Below are 19359 nucleotides of genomic sequence, written 5' to 3'. Positions count from 1 at the left end.
ATACCCATGTTTATAGGAACTTTTTTTAATATTTTTTGATGAACAATCAATTTAGTTATTTAAAACTTTCGCAAGTTAATGATATTAATTTTTTTAAAGGTTGCTATTATAGACTTGGATCAAGGCAAATTAATAAAATTGCGTTTACCTCATCAAGGAGGCCGAAATCGACAAAATATCAAGAGATAACTTTTAATCGATATTAAACTGTTTACAAAACAAAAGAAAAACAGTCAGTGGCGTACATGCTTTTTTTAAGAAAAATATTCCAGTGATAACCCATATGCACGTCCCTGGTGAATATGTCGACAATTTTTTAGCTTTAAAGTATGTCGCATTTATATAGTAAATTTTACTTTAAATTTCATTCGAAACGCTAAAAGTACTTGGAGAAAATTATAATAGATCGAAAAAATATTAAGACTTTAACACCCTGTAGCTACGAAACAAAGTAGAATCGGATCCTATGTTGATATGAAAAATAAATCTTATTTTTATGTGAGGAACCTCCCCACGAGAGATGGCACATGTTTTTTGTTACACCTCGTATAAAGCGCGACCCCTTTTTGTCAAAAAAAAATTGTTTACAACCCCCTATTTGTAAGTAAATTTGCAAGATCACGACATTAATATACAGGGTGGTCCGAATTGTATTCGGCCAGCATATTCTGCAGATAAAAATAAATTAAAAAATTATTATTATAAAATTTACATGTAACAGCTTGGCGTCCCGATTTAATAGACTTATTGTCGTGCCCCCCTTTACCCTTTTCTCCACTAATTCCGTTTTGACACAACCTGTCTCTCACCTGTTAAATAGGGCTGCGGCCGGCAGTGAGCCAGCAGCAAATGCGGGTTGAAATGGGGCGGCCTGCTGGCAACAGGTTTGGCGATCGAGGGCGAATGCGCTCCCCCCGTGCCGCCACCCCCTCCACCCCCGCCACCAAGGTACGATGACAGTCCTAGCAGGCCGGGCGGCGTGACATGGATCAGGCTTTCTAAAACAAAAGACTAGAGATTAGTTTAATGGCTAGCTCATGCCTTCCGATCTTAAACACTAACATTAGGCCTAATATCAAGAATATGAATCAACATTGCTCTCATGATACCAGCCAGTGACGTAACTACCGGTGTTCAAACGTGTTCGGTCCGGACCGGCATAAATTTATATGAATTTTGCTCAACAGTACACGCATGCACTTAGCATTCGAAATAAAGTGAATACTATTTTATCGGATATCTAATATTTAGTCCTTTTAAAGTAATTATTACCCTATATGTTTTAAAAGAACCACGTTCAAAATAAACTGGCATTGCCTTATTATTTTTGAAAAGTGTTGCTTGTCTATTTATTCCAACAAGACGTCCTTCTAATAAATTTATTTTAAGCACGGGAGTATCTTATTTGTATAAGAATTGCTAACTGTTTAAATCTATGGTTTAAATACATTTCTGGTAGGCTTTTGCTACGTGATTAATACTCTCCAATAGAAAGTCATTCGAGATGGACATCGAAAGATGGTGTTTGTCGGGATTGACGGGATAAGCCCGATCGGCCACACATTTTTTGAATAGTTCCACAGATAACACATAATCGCCATCTGGATTATGTGTTATCTGTGATAGTACCACATGTTATCTGTGATAGTACCATAGATTAGTATAATGGTATTTATTATGTATGATAGTTGTTGTTAGTGACCAAAAAGGAGAATTGTATCGTTTACAGGTAATGTGTTGTTTTAGCATAGATAAATGAAACAAGTTTAGATTGGAAAGTGCCCATAAGGACAATGTAAACACTATTTGGCGCTATTCTTGCAACGGTCGCGACCCAAAACTTTTGAAAATTTCGGAGCGGTTCGGCTTTTTCCGGAATTATATCGCCAAATATTGTTTATTCAAATTTATTATTATTTTCGTTTAATTTTATAAATAAATACAGTGTGTTGCATACAAGAAACTTTATTTTTATATAAGGACGCGTATATGAAATACCTATGAAACATTGGAACCGACGTTGCGCCACGATCCACGATGGTTTTTGCAGTTCACAGTTCACAGCACAGCTTTAAGTTATGAATGCCACTTTTCGCAATTATTATTACCGGTTGAGTAAATAAAACTTGAATTCAACTCACAAGATAGCATAATTACTTTGAAAATGGACGTGCCATAAACACTTTTCGGAATTTCTTTAATGAGAGCGGTTTAGATTTTGAAAGATTATGATTTTTGAAGATTCTGACTTTGACAAGAGAAAATTATTTCTGTTTTTGTTTGCCGTTGTTCTTAGCGACCGCTATAGCAGCGCCAGATCGCGTATAACGGTCGCGACCCAAAATAATTTCGCGACCTAAAATTTTTACGGGCTTTCCAATCTAAACTTGTTGCATTTATCTATGTGTTTTAGTAGTTGTTTAGAATAATCAAATGTTAATATTAATTTAGTACCAATATGGCAGAACCAAACTTTTTCTTTAAAAGTGATGGAATGTGTCGGGCCGAGGATATGTGAATTAACGCTGGACGAATTCAACAATTCAAATTTGCAAAGTAATATTTCGCTTAATGATGAGAATTCAGATGTATAATACAAAGTCAAGCTATCAAAATTGTTAAAAAAGTGGAACTTACTACAACTCGTACCAATATAAAAGGTAAAAAAATTATTATTTTTTTATTATTACAGTATATTCTACAATAATTTTAAAATATGTATTTTACAATCTCATTACAAAAACCATTCGTCACTAGACAAAATTCACCGGGATACCCTTACCTATATCTATTATTTTTTTTTATTTTGGAAGACATTCAATACAATTGTATTTACCTATTTATCACCAAAAGATTAATTCCGAAATAAAGTTATTTTACTAATAAATTTGATATTTATTTCATTTAAATTGTTAGTACTGATCCTATTCGATTAAAATCGACTCAAGCTTTAAACAAAGTGACATATTAATAAATCATTAAGCATTGCACTTCAAAATATAAAGAGAAATGCTTGGAATAAAAGGAATGTATTTGAAAAACAAAAGAAAAACACTAATAAACAAATATATATTTCTTTAAATCAAAAGGCAGCATTTTTATTTTAAATCTGATATACCACTAACAATGACAATGATCATATATGTTTTTTTTTTTTATATGTACGAGGTACGAGTACGAGTATATTCATAAAATCAATAGATGATGGTTCTCAAAAGTAAAAGCGATAAAAAATTTAGTTTCCAGTGACAATAATATCAAATAATTAAGTCATGAGAAAAAACACAAATAATGAATACAAGCGAAAAAAAAAACTAAAACAGATAGGTAGCTAAAAAATTACATCAAACAACATCGAAAAACCAATTTAACTGAATTTGAAAAAAAACTTAAAATTTTCAATAATAGATGCAAATGCCTATAAAAACATAACACAAAAAAATATAAATAATACATTTAGCAATATTATACTAAATAATAAAATAACATATTTGAACTTCAATAATTGCTAATAAACATTATAGAAACTTCAAAACAACTTCAGAAGTAAGAACAATAAGATATAGCATCACTACTTATTTATAAGAGTTTCATTTCGCCTGCTAGAAAGTATCAAAAGTCTTTCTCACGTAACAAAAAATATATTTTTAATTATTATTACCGAGTCCCGAAAGTATCGAAAGAACCGGGAATTAATTTCGAGTCCCGGTTCTTTGATGTCTCAAAAGAACCGGGAATTCCCGGTACTTTCGGTACCGGGATTTCCGGGTTCTGAACCCTACTCGTCAAGTCCAGGTGGATTCTCTGCATCTTGTAGCGATCTATAAATTATATTGCTGTTTATTTAAATATGTTTTGTAGTAAACTAGTTCAGTCATTGGGGATTTTTGCTTGGAAAAAAGTCCGGAAGTTTTGCAACTTTGCAGGTTTATAGGTTTTGGGGTTCCTAAAAAAAGGTTTTATACAAATTTTCGCTAAAGTCGACCGTTTAGGCGTAACATCCCAGGAAATTTTACTTAAAAAAAGAAATTTATTTTAAAATGATATATTCTGTTTAGTCTATTTTCCGAAATCAAATGTCGATTAGGGTTCGCTAAAACTAGTTTTAGTTTAGTTTCTTCAATTTTGCCATAAAACAGTGGCATATCATTAATTCGCTCATTAATTTATGAATAATTAATTTTAATTATTGAAAATGTGTACTTGCTTCCACACCACCCAAGAGGTAAAGTATATGGCGCGTTTATTTTAACGTGGTCTCCCCGGAGGCCTACTCCACTAGATAAATTAAAAACTTTAACCACAGCTTTAATTTATCTGCACAAGCCCGACGGATCTGGCTCATTGATGTCAAAGTTGATCATGTCTGCTGTGCTGGGCTCATCAGGGTGGTCTCTCAATACGTCCAACTCTTCATCTTCAGCCGTCAGAGGGATATCTACAGGCAAGTCCAACTCCTCTTCATCGGATTCGTCGAGTGACACTTCAGTGACGTTGTGACAGGTTTTCCCATTGCAGTATGCACAAATCATTGAACATTTTAATCCTGCTTTTCTGCATCCGCAGGCTTTACCATAGTTGTTGGTTTTGCATTTACAGGATAAAAATGCCAACAGGGATTTTAGAGCTGGACCTTTCAACGTTGTGACTGGAGTAATGCCTGTTTTTGTTTTCTTCCAACCCCATTCTTCGGCATCTTTGGTACAACCAAACCAATACTGAACCTGGTGGTAAGTTCGCAATGAATGCTGTCCAGCACGACAATTAATTATTCATAAATTAATGAGCGAATTAATGATACGCCACTGTTTCGTGACAAAATTGAAGAAACTAAACTAAAACTAGTTTTAGTGAACCGTAATCGACATTTGATTTCGGAAAATCGACTGTACTTAATATATCATATTTTACGCAAAACTGTAAAATTTCCAGGGATTTTGTGCCTAAACGGTTGACTTTAGCGAAAATCTTCATAAAACCTTTTTTATAGAAAATTTTATTCTCTTTAATTGCTCTCCACAAATTTTCGCGAAAAACGCACAGTTTTCGAGATATTCACAAAATACCGATTTTGGGCGCTATCTTGGCAAGATGGCGGCACCGGCGGCAAGTCTGGGAATGTGCATTTTATGGATTTTAGTTAGGGACCCCAAAACCTATAAACCTGCAAAGTTTCATAACTTCTGGACTTTTTTCCAAGCAGGCCCCTTTTTTGATCCCCAATGACTGAGCTAAACTGGTTATACTCCAATATTGTGTCCGCATTCTTGAAATTCCTCTCATAGACACAGAGATCCAGTAAACTTATTTTAAAATAATACAACCGCACTTAGAATAGAGATCTCACAATTCACTTAGACAGGCTTCGAATATATTCTGGGCGTAATGTCCGACATAAATCTTCCCCCCAGCCTGGAGAAAGAAAGTCAGCGGGGCGAAAAACTGACAGATCTACAGGGGTAGCAAGCGGGCGTCCTTGCGTCGCTTCTCCCCCGGCTCGGGCGACGGGAGAGAACGCAGCCTGGAGGGACCAACGAACGCTTTGGAGGCGTCACAGCTCACTCGACGGAGGTGTCGGAGTGTGTGACGTCATTTCCTCTTGGGTGCCGGAGGCAGATGCCTCGTTTTCGCACCTCGCAAAACCGTTTAGAGTTTCGCAGTTGATGTCTCTATGTTGTTTAGCAGATTTATTTTCTGTATCTACCAAAGATATTAAAAACCGAGTTTAAATATCTTTGGTATTCGCAGTATGTCCCCTGATTGTCTTTACAGGAGGAAAATAGTATATTGTTTTATGAGGAGTGAAAGACACTTTTCGCGGCGAAGCTGTACGTTTTTACAGCCGAGGCACAAAAATTCATTTTTATATACTCCGAATAGAACATGCTATTTTTTTTTCAAACGCCAGGCTACAAATAAGTTTTTAAACAATTTCAAATGTTCCAAATAATTTAAAAGATTTAAAAGTCATACCTTGAATTTAATTATAGTATATCGAGAAACTATCCCATACAGCACGTCCAAATGAAATTATGTTTCTACAAGGGAGACACATGAGGAACAAAATATGTTAAAGTGAACCTAAGTGTTCATCTAGTTCTAACATATACATATTATGAGATACACGCAGGTTTATATTGATAGAATTGTGTGATACAGTGTTTACTAGTTGTTGTCTATTGTAACGTAACAAATAATTATTAAAATGATGAAAGCTGACGTCGGTATATGAGACATACAATGTATATGTCATATGTATGTGTGATACTTCGTATCGTAGTTGTGCCTATAGTACACACCTTGTAAAAATGTGACGTATACACATAATATAAATATCTATATAGACACTTTGTAATAGTTTACTGTTGTGTATACATTCTAACATGAAATGAAGGTGTGCACACGCCTCAGCGTAGATACACCGACCAAGTGTATCTTATGTGTCCTCTCTCCTTTCTCCTTTCTAGGAGTGGTATGTGTTAGCAGCCATTATTGTTTTATCATTCGGAAGCTCTATATAAATTTTCTGTTTTTGTGTTGTTTCACAAGGTAAGCACAAGTTTTTAATTACCTTGTTACACCTTCCTAAGAGTATTATTAATATTATAGCAGCGACTCTTCCCTTACTCGATACCTAATTTACCAAATTTTGACTCCAATGAATGAAAACTCCCAATATTCTCGTATAATGATAAAGAGGTTAGCTCTGCAATATATTTTTTTTTTAATTTGGAAATAATAAAAATTTAAATGGACCAGAGAAAGAAAGATTTAAACACTTCAAAGAACTTCTTACACTGATATTCGGTAAGTTATTGATGGATCAATATACAGATATGTTTAATATTCAATAATCAGTTTCATATAAAATTTAAGGGTGAGATTGTTAATCTGGAAATAAAATACAACAAAGTCCAACAGTGCTTATTGAATGAGTATGCTAACAAACCAACTGCTTGGAGGGAAAAGAGGGGAAAAATGACTAAACGAGGTCCACCAAATCGTGGCGATATACCAGTGTTTACTATTTTAGTATGTTGTTATACTAGGTACTTATATTTTTAATACATTTTATACATATAATTCTGTTCTTTTACAGTGTTTTCTTACTTCTGGTTTCTGCAGTGTAAATAATTATTATTATTGTGTTATTTGCGATATTGCGTTTCATGATATAAAGAAATATAAGAATTTTATTTTTTAACCACTTAATCCATTTTATGGAAGAAAAGTGGTACATTTAATACAAAACAAAAATGGAACAATTTTAAGGCTACTTCTCTTGAACTTACGATCGAGATACTTTTGGAAAATACAAAGTTTTGCCTTCCTAATTTTCGTTATAAAAAGATATAATTGGTGTCATTGAATATTATTTCTTTAAAAGGACGAAAAGTTAGGCATCAAAACTTGTATTATTTCCTAAATTCGTTCATAAGAAGTAGTTTTATCTAGCACAAGATGTATATACGAAGCAAAATACATACGTATACACGCGGTAGTCACAAATGGTGGCTACATCATGGCTACATCTACATTGTGAGGCGGACGTTTAACCTTTGTGCATACGTGTTATGTACGTGTTGAACTACAATGTGTAAACGTAGCATATTTACATCGGGGGAATTGTGTCACCCTGTGTCTACGTCTAATAATGCAAACACATCGTAAATGTGATTTGATGTGCTGTATGGGATGGTTACGCTCGTTGAATTTAATACTTTATGTCAGTTTAATAATATATTTTTGTACTTTTATGCAGGCGTAAAAGTGTAAAACACGGCCTAGGCAGTAAAATGACTTTTTTCCATAGCAACTGTTAAAGTTGCCTTATATCTATCAAAAATAGTAGATAAAATAGTACTTTAACCTCAAGGGTAGATTAAATGATACTTTAACAGCGAGAATAGGTTAAAAACTTTATTTCTTCTCGCACGTTTTTTAATTGCTTCCATCTTCCATTTTTGTATTCCTTTTTATCAGTTATTCGGGATTTAAATGGAAGTAGTTTGGATATGACGTTTGTCGCCTCAGCCTGAATATCTGTTGGTAATTTACTTATTTCGTTTTGAGCCATTTCTGGCTCCAATTCAATCAGCAATCGACACGAAAAAGAATTAAAAAATATCGACTCAAAACTGACAACCAAAGAGACAGCTTTATTTATTTGTCAAATTACATAGAAACCAACGCCAACCCAGCACAATATTTTTTCTACTCAATTCCTTGAAATAATAATTTCTGAATATTTTTTAAAACGTAACTTGCTATGGAAAAAATATTGTTTTATACACGACGATAAAATTGAATTATCGTCTACCAAAATTAATTCACACGTGATTTCATCGCTCGTGAATTAATCTTTTCGATCGACGATAAAATACCATTGTATCGTCTTGTATAAAAAATAACTATTTTATATTGTCAATCACGTCGCAAAAATTAATACTTTTTGACGTTTGAAATTTTTTTTTGTTGGCATTTTACAAAAAACGCAATTTAACAAAAACGCACCCTTTATGAAAATATTTGGTTATTCTTAAATGGATAATCCCGTCAGATCCCATTATCCTGTTTGTTATCAATAAAAATCTATCAAAGAATGAAAACGAAATTATATTACCATAGAAACGCGTTTTTATTTTTAGGACTTTGAAAAAATTCAACTATAACATGACTGTAACCTACCAATCTAACTCTTTGAATATTTTACTAAAAAAAATTTCTAATAATTTTTAAGTTAACTATGGATGGGTTTAAATATAAATCCGTCATACGTCGTCTCTTGTTGTGCTAACCAGTTTTATTGGTTTATTTCAAAAATGACAGATCGTATTTCAATTTTATTGGTTTGACGGAACGATGAACGACAAACGGACGCCGATGCGTATGAACTCGCCTTTAGATTTTTGACGCTTGTCAAAGTCTTGTCAAATTAAAGGTTATAATCACGGGGGTGTCACTTGTATGGGAAAACAGGCAACAGTCAAATTTAAACATGCCAGGACCAACGACAAAGAAAGCAACATCTGCCAGGCATTGGCTTTCTTTGTCACTCACATTGCTTAAATCATGATACCGCGGCCATTTTGCCAACAAAGAAGCTGGCCGGCTGTCCTGGCAAGTGATCAATTTTATGAAATTTATTCCGTTTCCGGTTTTTAATGGCGGGCTGTTCGGGAGGTTTAAATGAGGGTTAATATACTTTTTACTCTTTCTAGTAGTAAATAATACAACAAAATTACTCAAAAATATTTATTTGGAATTTAGAACAATGTAAATATGCAAATCAACACAATTAAAGAGCTATAAACCAATAAACTACTGTATCAATATTAAATATTTAAATAATATCAGAGATGCTGTGTTAAAGCGAATTAGTAAAGTAACAGTGCATTGACTTACAGAAACTTGAAGATAAATAAATGTTTTCACAGCTTCACGGATAAATAACTGGAAGCAGGAAAAAGGCAACCGGAACCCACACAAAACCTGGAATCAAAAAAAATATGTAAAAAATATAAATATAGGTACCTACATAAGACTTTTGTGAATTAAATCAAACAGGACTTGAATGAAAATAAAATGAATAAAAAATATGATACATATACATCTAATACCTCATTTGTATTTTAAAAATAATCTACATACATAGATTTATAGCATTATTGCTATGAAAATACATAATAGGTACCTATGTGATATGTAATTACGCATTTCTGTTCATCTTGTAGAAATTTAACGTAGGCTAATAATAGTTCAATAATCATAATTTACCTTGTATAACTTGCTTTCAATTGCTCAAAATCACCGATCAGTCTTTAAAGTAGAGATACGGAAAAATCCTTGAAAGAATATCCCAAGATCCTTGGGTTTAAAGCTAAAAAAATATAAAAACAGTTAATATATTACCTATTTTTACATATAATATGGCCCATACCTACTACACGCAGAAACGTCGATTTCATCATTTTCTTCATGTAATTAATATCATATATACTTTATTAAAGTGTTAACAAGGAACTTTAAATCAAAAAACATCTTTGTACTTATAAATTTCAGCCGAAATATCAGAAACAAATTTCCAATCAAATCTAAACGGCAAAAATTAAAATGGCGCCCGACCTTGCCAGAGGCCTCGGGAGCTGACGCTGACACACAGACAAAAGACAAAAGAACAGGACGCCGACGTGCATAAAAATGTTCCGTAGCAGAGATTGACAGAAATATAGAAATATTCAGATTTTTGTCTAGGACAGTCTAGAAGGCCATGCTTTCTGCCTGGGTAGAACCGCGCCACAACTGTTTCCAATTTTCCGGTTTACTGTCACCCCCTGGTTATAATCACGGGGTGTCACTTGTATGGGAAAACAGGCAACAGTCAAATTTAAACATGCCAGGACCAACGACAAAGAGCAACATCTGCCAGGCATTGGCTTTCTTGTCACTCACATTGCTTAAATCATGATACCGCGGCCATTTTGTCAACAAAGAAGCTGGCCGGCTGTCCTGGCAAGTGATTTAAAACAATTTTGCTTTTTACAATATTAAATTACCATTTGGATGTATTTAATGCGATTATTCAATTAACTGGTAAGTCAGAAATTACACACAAATACTTTATTCGTAAATACAACTAAGATGTAAACGTAGTTTTGTATTTTAGATTTCAACTTTTGCAAAGACCCGCCGATAGAACTTGCCTGGCAGCGTACCTGTTTAACTAAACGTATTATTTCCTGAAAATAATATCAAAACACGTAAGTACCTCTATAATTTATGATGAAAAATGATTTTGATTATGTTTTATGTTATTTAAATACTTTCTAACCTCAAATAATAGTAAGATCCTTGTTTATATCGCACAGCCCGTTCAAAACTGTATTGTCTTCAAAAAATGTTAACAAAAAGAAACAATTATTACAAAAACAATATCCTTTTAATCTGATTTATACCTCAGAAGGATGCCAGTAAAATTTTATTAAATCAACATTATATTATTTGGCTATTAATATGCAAAAAGGAGCATATTGCCTTAACTTAAATTTTCTTTTACTTCTGTTGACAATGTTCTCTATATTCTCTATTTTAGTTAGTAAACTTTTGAACAGGATGTGCGATATATAAAATACATAATATATCCAAGGGTATGATCTGATAAAAGTATTTTTTGATGCATTTTTTGGTTGTTTATGCACGTTGGCTTGGTTTATGTTTTATTAACCTTATATTTATTTGGTATAATAGTTTTTTTTGCCTTTGGAATGGCATGCATTGAGGCTAGATAGTGTTTGATTAGATCATTAAAGGAATTTAAATTTGCACATATTTTTTGTGATATTAGTGAGTTATTATGATACAACTACTAGGTAGTTGTATCATAGTGCCTTATTATTTACCTATTATATACTTATGTATTATCACTGATAACATACTACTAAAATGTATTTTTAATAGATGTTTATCTTTCCAATTCACTAGTTATTTGCAAAATGTATTTTTAACTAATTTAAGTCATTAATTGACCATCTTTCTTTTTCAGGTTCCCGGATATTCTTTTTCATTGTTAAAAAAATACATATATTTCAATATTATTATAATATAAATCCCAGCTCTAAAAAATAAATGATATTGTTTACTAAATGTGTAATTTATTTACTATAAATTTTCTCTGAAAATAATAAGTCTTTAATAATATCATTGCTTTGCTGTGTAAAGTTAATAGACATATTTTTTAATACTTTAAATTATATTAAAGTAATAAAAAATATGTTTATTAACTTTAAACAGTAAATCAGTGATACTTATAAAAATATTTTTTAAAAAATTTCCCCTCTTTTAAGCCCCGCCCCTCCAATTCCCCTCAATTTAGCTAGTACTGCCAGGGGGACACCAGGTGGCGTCTGTTTCCATTTTTAACATGAAGTTAGCATTTCTTTAATGTACCTATTCTCTGGTTATAATTTTGTCAGTGGCGGCTCGTCAGGGTAGGCCTCTGAGGCCGCGCCTCACCTTTAAAATGAAGGAACAGTAGCTTTTTATTTAATCCAATTATACCTTATTACAATTCTACATCAACACAATAAAACTAAAAAAATATATATTTTATAAATAAATGCAGTAGTAAAATAAAGTACAGGCGCAACGTAAGCCGCGTAAACCCACCCGCAAAAGAAAGAGAATCAATAGAGGCGCAATAATTCTAGCTTGGAAAGTCCTAACTGTCTACCTATTACTAGTGACGATTTTGGGACGCGCTGGCGACGACGGGGTAAACGTATCTATGCATTTCTATAGCGGGCCTGAGGCGAGAAATTTGGCGCTTGGGTGCGTTTTCATTGGTAGTTGAAATCATGTGACTATCGATATTAAAGAATGCGGCGTCTCGTTCTCGTCTATCGTCTACATGAATCAACAAGTGAAAGTGTATGTGGCGGGCGTAGCGTGGGTGAGTTAATTCGCGTTTGTTTTTGGTTTTATTTGGACATTTGGGGGGAAATTTAGTTAGAGTGTGTGTGTTTCTAAATTTAAATTATTTGATGGCGATTAGGTACACTTTTTTTAATTTTATTGCACACGGGTAAGGTAGAATTTTAGCAATTTTTAAAATTTAAGGCAACAAGTATTATTGAAGTTTAGGCTTTCATTCGTTGGTAAGTTTTATTATTTTATTTATTTTAAAGTTACGAAGAGCAGTTGAATGTGTCATTGTTTTCTTTAAAATGAATCCTATTCACGACATTATTCTTTCTATACTTGAAATCCCTTTTTTAAGAAGAAACGAAACTGAAAAACGACAAATATTAAGCAGTCGTCCAACGCCAAAAATTTCAGCAATATTTAACGATAAGAGGCAAGGTAGGCAATATTCTAGAACTTTTCAAATGTCTTGGTACGAAACTTATAAGTGGCTATGCGGAAGTATTTATAAAGAAAGCTTATATTGTTGGCCTTGCACTTTATTAGGCAGCATTAAAAACAATTGGAGTTCAGGGGGAGGGTATTCCGATTTAAAAAAATTTTCACGGGCAGTAAAATCACATGAGGGTTCCAAAGAACACATTAAGAATTTTATAGCACTTACCAGGCTAGAACAAAATAGGGCAACTATAGCGGATTCGTTGAAAGAAAATGCAAGTCTTAATAAAATTTTATATAATGAAAACGTACGTAAAAATCGTTTATTATTAAGTTATTTAATAGATGTTACTATTACGTTAGGTAAACAAGACTTGGCATTTCGAGGCCACAATGAAACAACAGAATCTTCTAATCGTGGAAATTTTAAAGAAATATTTGCATGTCTAATAAAGAGGAATGCAGAACTTACCGATCATTGCACAAAATTTAAGCATATCTTTACAGGACAATCAAAGACGATTCAAAACGAACTTATTGATTGCATACACGAATATATTCGAGAACATATAAAAAAAGAAATTAATGATACCGATTGTTGTTTTTGGCGTTATTGCGGATGACAGTACTGATATAACGGAAAAATCACAGTGTTCTATAACAGTTAGGTATGTAACCAACGGGGTTTTTAAAAAGAAAGATTTTTAGGTTTTTTGACGTCAGTGATGATAGAACAGCAGAAAGCCTTTTTCAGTTAATAAGAAGTAGTTTAGAGCCTTATGACATTAAAAAATAAACTGGTCGCGCAGTGTTATGACGGCGCCAGTGTTATGGCAGGTGAAATAAACGGACTTCAAACAAAAGTTAGATCTATAGCTCCTTTAGCCATTTTTACTCATTGCTGTGCCCACAGATTAAATCTAGTATTACAACAAGGAACGAAACAGATTATGCAAAGCCGTATATATTTTGCCACTTTATTAGGGATACCAAATTATTTCAATCAATCACCAAAACGGTCATTTGTGCTTAACCAGATAGTTGGTAAACGGATTCCACGAGCTGTAGAAACGCGATGGTATTCACGGTCTAAAATTTTGAATTTAGTGGCTAATGAATGGGAAAATTTAATTTTAGTATTTGAAACTATCGCTAATGACTTAAGTTCAGGAACCGAATCTATTAGTGCCGCAAAAGGATTTATAAAACATTTTAACGATTTTGAATTTTGCCTTTTAACTCAAATTTATAAAGACATTTTTTAGTCGCACGGATTTATTATTTCAAATATTGCAATCTAGCATTTAGATATAAATTACTGCACATCGCAAATAAGCATTGCCAAACTAAGAATTAACGCATTAAGGAACGAAGACCATTTCAAAGATCTTTTTAATATTGCCAAAAATGCCACCGAGCTGCCAACTAACACACGCAGAGGTCAATGTTCTAACGAATCAGATATTTTTACGAAGTATAAGATATTGTATTTCGAAATAATAGATTGCATACTTCTTCAATTAGAGACGCGGTTTAAAAATTTAAATAACTTAAATTTTCTTGCTTTAGTCGATTGCACAAAATATTCGGAATATGTTAAATGTTTTCCAGACAACTTACTAAACAGTTTAGTAAAAAATTATCCAAATATATTTGACAAAGATAGGTTAAAAAATGAACTTTCTGTAATATACATGGATGAACAGTTTTTAAATTTAAGTGTTGAGAAAAGTTTAGATATGTTATTCAAAAATTTCAAGACAATTTTTGCTGAAGTATATAAGCTTTTTAGCTTAGTTTTAACTATTCCTGCAACGAGTGTATCTGCCGAACGAAACTTTTCATGTCTCAAACGAATAAAACGTATTTAAGGAATACAATGACACAAGAGCGACTCTCGGGATTAGCAATGATGTCTATAGAACAAGACTTACTGACAAACCTTAGTAATAACCCACAATTTTATGAACAAATAATAGATAAATTTGCAACCTTAAAAGATAGACGAATAGATTTAATTTACAAAAAGTAATTTTTGTAAATATGCCGCGATATAGTGCCTAATAAAATTTGACATTAATTTTTTATATGACTTTTATAATAAGAGAATTGATTTTTTGTTTTTCTTTTAAGAATATATTTTTTATTTTTTAGTTTGTTTTTTATTTTAAGAGTATATTTTTTGAGTTTTGTTTTTTACTTTTGAATATCGCATTTTGGCGTTAAGAATATGTTTTGTTTTAACCCTTGTTTGTTGTTTTTTTTTAGAGTTTATTTTTTATTTATAATGGTTTATTAGGGCTATTGGCGATGACCTCCATTTAAAAAAAAAAAAAAAGTCAACGCGTCGCAGAATAATACCTCATAGGTGACGTGGAAATTTATTCGTATTTGATCAAAATTAACTTAATGTCGCCTCACCTTCCTATGTACCCACGAGCCGCCACTGAATTTTGTATTCAACTTTTGTCAAATACCCTGCGTTTTGGAAGATGATGCATTTTGATTCGTGTTATTACGTGTGTTTTGTGTCTTTTGAAGTCAAGTGGAGGAAAAATCGAGTGAAAATTAACTGTAGACCCAGAGCACAGTTTATGGTTAATACTCGCTGCCCAGGCAGAAAGTCTTATACACCAATAAAGTTCCCATCAATAAAGTTTGTATACCATTTCGTCGTAGATAAGTGCATCTCGTATATGGTAGAAGGATCATAGGATCATACTGAAATTGGCAGAAATCATATAGAAATATTCAGATTTTTGTCTAGGACAGTCTAGAAGGCCATGCTTTCTGCCTGGGTAAGACCGCGCCAGAAATGTTTCCAATTTTCCGGTTTACTGTCACCCCCCTGGCTGTAAAATATCGACATCACACGATAGCTGACGATAGGTAAATAATGGATTTTAGTACTGCAGAAAAATAATGTCAAAAGGTACTGGTTTAAAAAATTAAGATTAAAGTTAATTAATCAACCTTTAAGGTATAAAATTTGGTAAATGTTATTATTAATAAAATAGTTTGTTTTATTTATGTCTATGATTTATGTTGTTTTATTTATTCCTGTGGAATATTACAAATTTGTATTTTTATATAAGTTATATTGATAAATATAATCATAAATGCGGAAAGTTTCATGAAGCTTGGAAGTAAGAAATAGTTCTTTTTTATATTTTTTTTGGTATGTGGTGTCTTGTTCTTGTTTGTTTTGTAATTAACACACCGTTTTTTGTTAAATAAAATAACTCGATTACATTTTTTCAATTTTATACAGTTTTTTCACAATATTTTGAAGTAATCACTTGTCAGTCAAATTTTGAATATATTAATTTCCTGCTATGTGCTCCAGTTGTACCAACTTATTTCACTGTCACGGATCTTCTCATTGGACAGACTATACACAGGGTGAGTCTTAAATAAATGCAAATATTTTCAGGGCTGGCAGATCTCGATAAAAAGCAACACATTTTCTCTTTACCGTTTTTCAAATATATTAAAGGTTTGGTATATTTATATAGTACTAAAATAATTTATTTATATGAATATAAAGTCCTATATATATATATATATAAAAGTCAAAAATAACCGAGTTATTTCATTTTCTAATTATTATTCTATTAAATTTTTTTATCTACTACCTATGTTGCCATATTATCAAAGAAATATCAAAATCATATTATCAAGAAATTATGATTTTTAACTAAAAACTAAACAAATTCCAATTTTTTTTTTAAAGTCCAAATTTTCAAAATTTTTCTTTTGCGAAATAAACCTCATAATCGTGTTTCTGGGGTCGAAATATACTACCCCTAAAATACTAATAATATTGCACTTTTTTAAGACTTACTTAGAATTAATGCACTTCTTTAAGACTCACCTTGTATATCCATGTTTTTTTTTAATTTTCTCTAGAACGGTTTGGAAATTTGGAAAAGTATAAACGGGATTATCCATTTTAAAACAAGCATACATTTTTATGAATAATGCATTTTTCTCAAAATGTCATTAGGTAATAAAAACTTTTTTTTTAAAAAATAAAAAATTTCCTTTATAAAGACAATCCGGGGACATACTGTATGATACGTGGAGCTTATATTTTGTAGTAGATTGAGATAGATATCGTAAAAGTGCTTAATTTTGATGACGTCATACATCAAATACACACAAAGTTCATTGGCGGTTCTTTAGACCATGCCCCAAAAAAGCTTATACATGGTCCGAGCTACATACATAGCTTCTAGAATAAAAAACTTTTTTTTAAAATAAGAATTTTGTTTAAAGCTTCATTCAGAACCTCACAATTAGTGGAATAAATTAGTGGTTTCAATTGACATAGAAGTTTGTTCCTTTAATTTCAATGTAAGCATTCAGAACATCAAAATTAGTCGTAGACATTTCGTTATCAAACTTTTAACTTTTCCACTAATTATACTTCAAAATTTGCGAGAAATGTCATTTTGGCCTTTGATTATCTTCCGTCAAGAGAAATTGTGGTTAGAAATCAAAAGTTGATTGTTTTATAAGCTAAATCATGGCTAACGTCATATTCAAGGCCTGACTGTTTTGACAGTTCTACCGAAGTGGTCCAGAATTAGTAGTAGTAAACAAACCAATTGTTTTCATTAGTTTCGCAACAAATCTGTGTTTTTACGCGTTTCTATGCTAATAAAATTATACTAAATAATTTTGAATGAATAGTGAACCATCTAGATCCGATTCATAACATCGTACCCGCGAAAAAACCATACTTTCGGTAAAAATTATAGTAACACCGGCGATGCCGGCTGTGTGTCCGGACTAGGGAAAAGTTGGGGAATTTATATAAAAACATAATTAATAGTGTTAGTGTATAGTGTTAAACCAACGTAAGTGACGTGTATTTTTATGTAAAACAGTTTTCGTTTCTTTATTTTTACTTTGTGAAATAAAAAAAATGCCGCGACATTGTTCTGTGCCTGTGCCTTGTAGCAGCAATTATAATAAGTCCTCAGGATCTGTCTACATTCTCTTTCCCAACAATATTAACTGTAACTAGGTCACGTCCAAAACCTACAGAACATGCTGTGCCTACAATTTTTCCAAATCAACCCTCTTATGGACCCTCTGTGCATGTTCCCATAAAGAGAAAACGTACCGATGAAAGAAAACAAGATTTGGAAATTCAGGATGATATAAATATTGAAAAGTATTATTATTATTATGAAATGGCAATATATTTTAAAGAAATTAAATGAATTTGTACTTTATTTCAGTATTTTATATAAAAAAAATGATATCTTTATCTTTTTATTTACGATTTATGGAGATGGTTACTTGATGAACATTGAACTACAAATTACTTAATGTTAATAGTTAATTCTATCTGATAAACAAATTTTTTAAATATGTTAGGCAAATTTTTAGAATTATTTTTAATTAAACTTTAAAATGTATTCTGCCGTTATCATATACAATACATTTTCTTAAGTTGTCGATAAACGTATAGTTTTCAAATTTTTTAATATTTGGAAACTTTTTATCACAGGTATATTATTACTAGTTGCTAAATACTCGCTAACGCAATTTTAGGACACGCTTTTTATTATCTAGATTTTATTTTGTTTATCTTATGCTGTAGTTTATTTCATATTAATATTCGTGCTTTAGATCTAAATTTTAATGCTATTCAATTACTTTAACGCGATAAAAAGTTAATGTTATTTTTTAATACCTTTCTGTATAATATTTTTCATATTTATATCTGGCAAAACTATCAATAAATACTATTATTTATGCAAAACCTATATGCAGTATCATATGGCACAATACAAAAGCCGGACTAGTGCGGTGACGTCACAAATCGATGTCTCTGGCCTGTCTGTCATGTTGGTCATGGCTAAATATTAGACTTTCTCTATGGATACAACTGACTGACGCAAGCTGTTGCTAGGATATTTTATTAATTTTAATTATGTTTTTTAAACATTGTGAATGATCCTAAACTAATATATAAAAAGCATAAAGTGTAATTAATTGAAACCACTAATTTATTCCATTAATTGCGAGGTTCTGAATGAAGCCTAAGTGGTACACAGAGTGGCTCAAAAAAGCGTGAGTGGATCGGGATATTATTGCCTTTTCGGCTTCCTTTCAGATTACTTTACGTAATGCTAAAATATCAGTAAATAAGTTTCCATAGTTCAAGAGAACATAAATAAATAAAAAATATATCAATATAAAAATAAATTACAACCTTAAGACCAAATTGCAGTAAATGCCACTAAAAAATAAAGAACAGTACCGCCCAAGTAAATAACGTCTAAGGCTTGACCTCGCCAAAATTATCATCGATAGTCATTCCCCAGGCCATTTATTTTTCGATCGTATCGTATTTTTTATATTCCATAAAACACATTATTTTTTTTTCATTTACAGATTATATTTTCTTGGGAATTTATGGTAAAAAATAATAAAACCAACTTTAACTATAATAAAACCCCAATCCCCTAAGTTTCTACGGGGTGG

General features: G+C 32.0%; 1 protein-coding gene across 1 annotated transcript in view; it reads right to left on the bottom strand.

Annotated features, from left to right (window-relative positions):
* LOC115881684 (homeobox protein DBX1) overlaps nucleotides 1–19359 on the bottom strand; it is a 62634-nt gene that overhangs the window by 30323 nt on the left and 12952 nt on the right. The window contains exon 3 of the mRNA XM_030899275.1: nucleotides 810–998. Within this exon, the coding sequence (XP_030755135.1) occupies nucleotides 810–998 (189 nt within the window). The remainder of the gene's footprint in view (nucleotides 1–809; nucleotides 999–19359) is intronic.

The sequence above is a fragment of the Sitophilus oryzae genome, unplaced genomic scaffold (genome assembly GCF_002938485.1).
Source record: "Sitophilus oryzae breed Bouriz unplaced genomic scaffold, Soryzae_2.0 scaffold_172_pilon_pilon, whole genome shotgun sequence".
Taxonomy (NCBI): domain Eukaryota; kingdom Metazoa; phylum Arthropoda; class Insecta; order Coleoptera; family Curculionidae; genus Sitophilus; species Sitophilus oryzae.
This window is presented reverse-complemented; position numbering and strand designations above follow the sequence as displayed.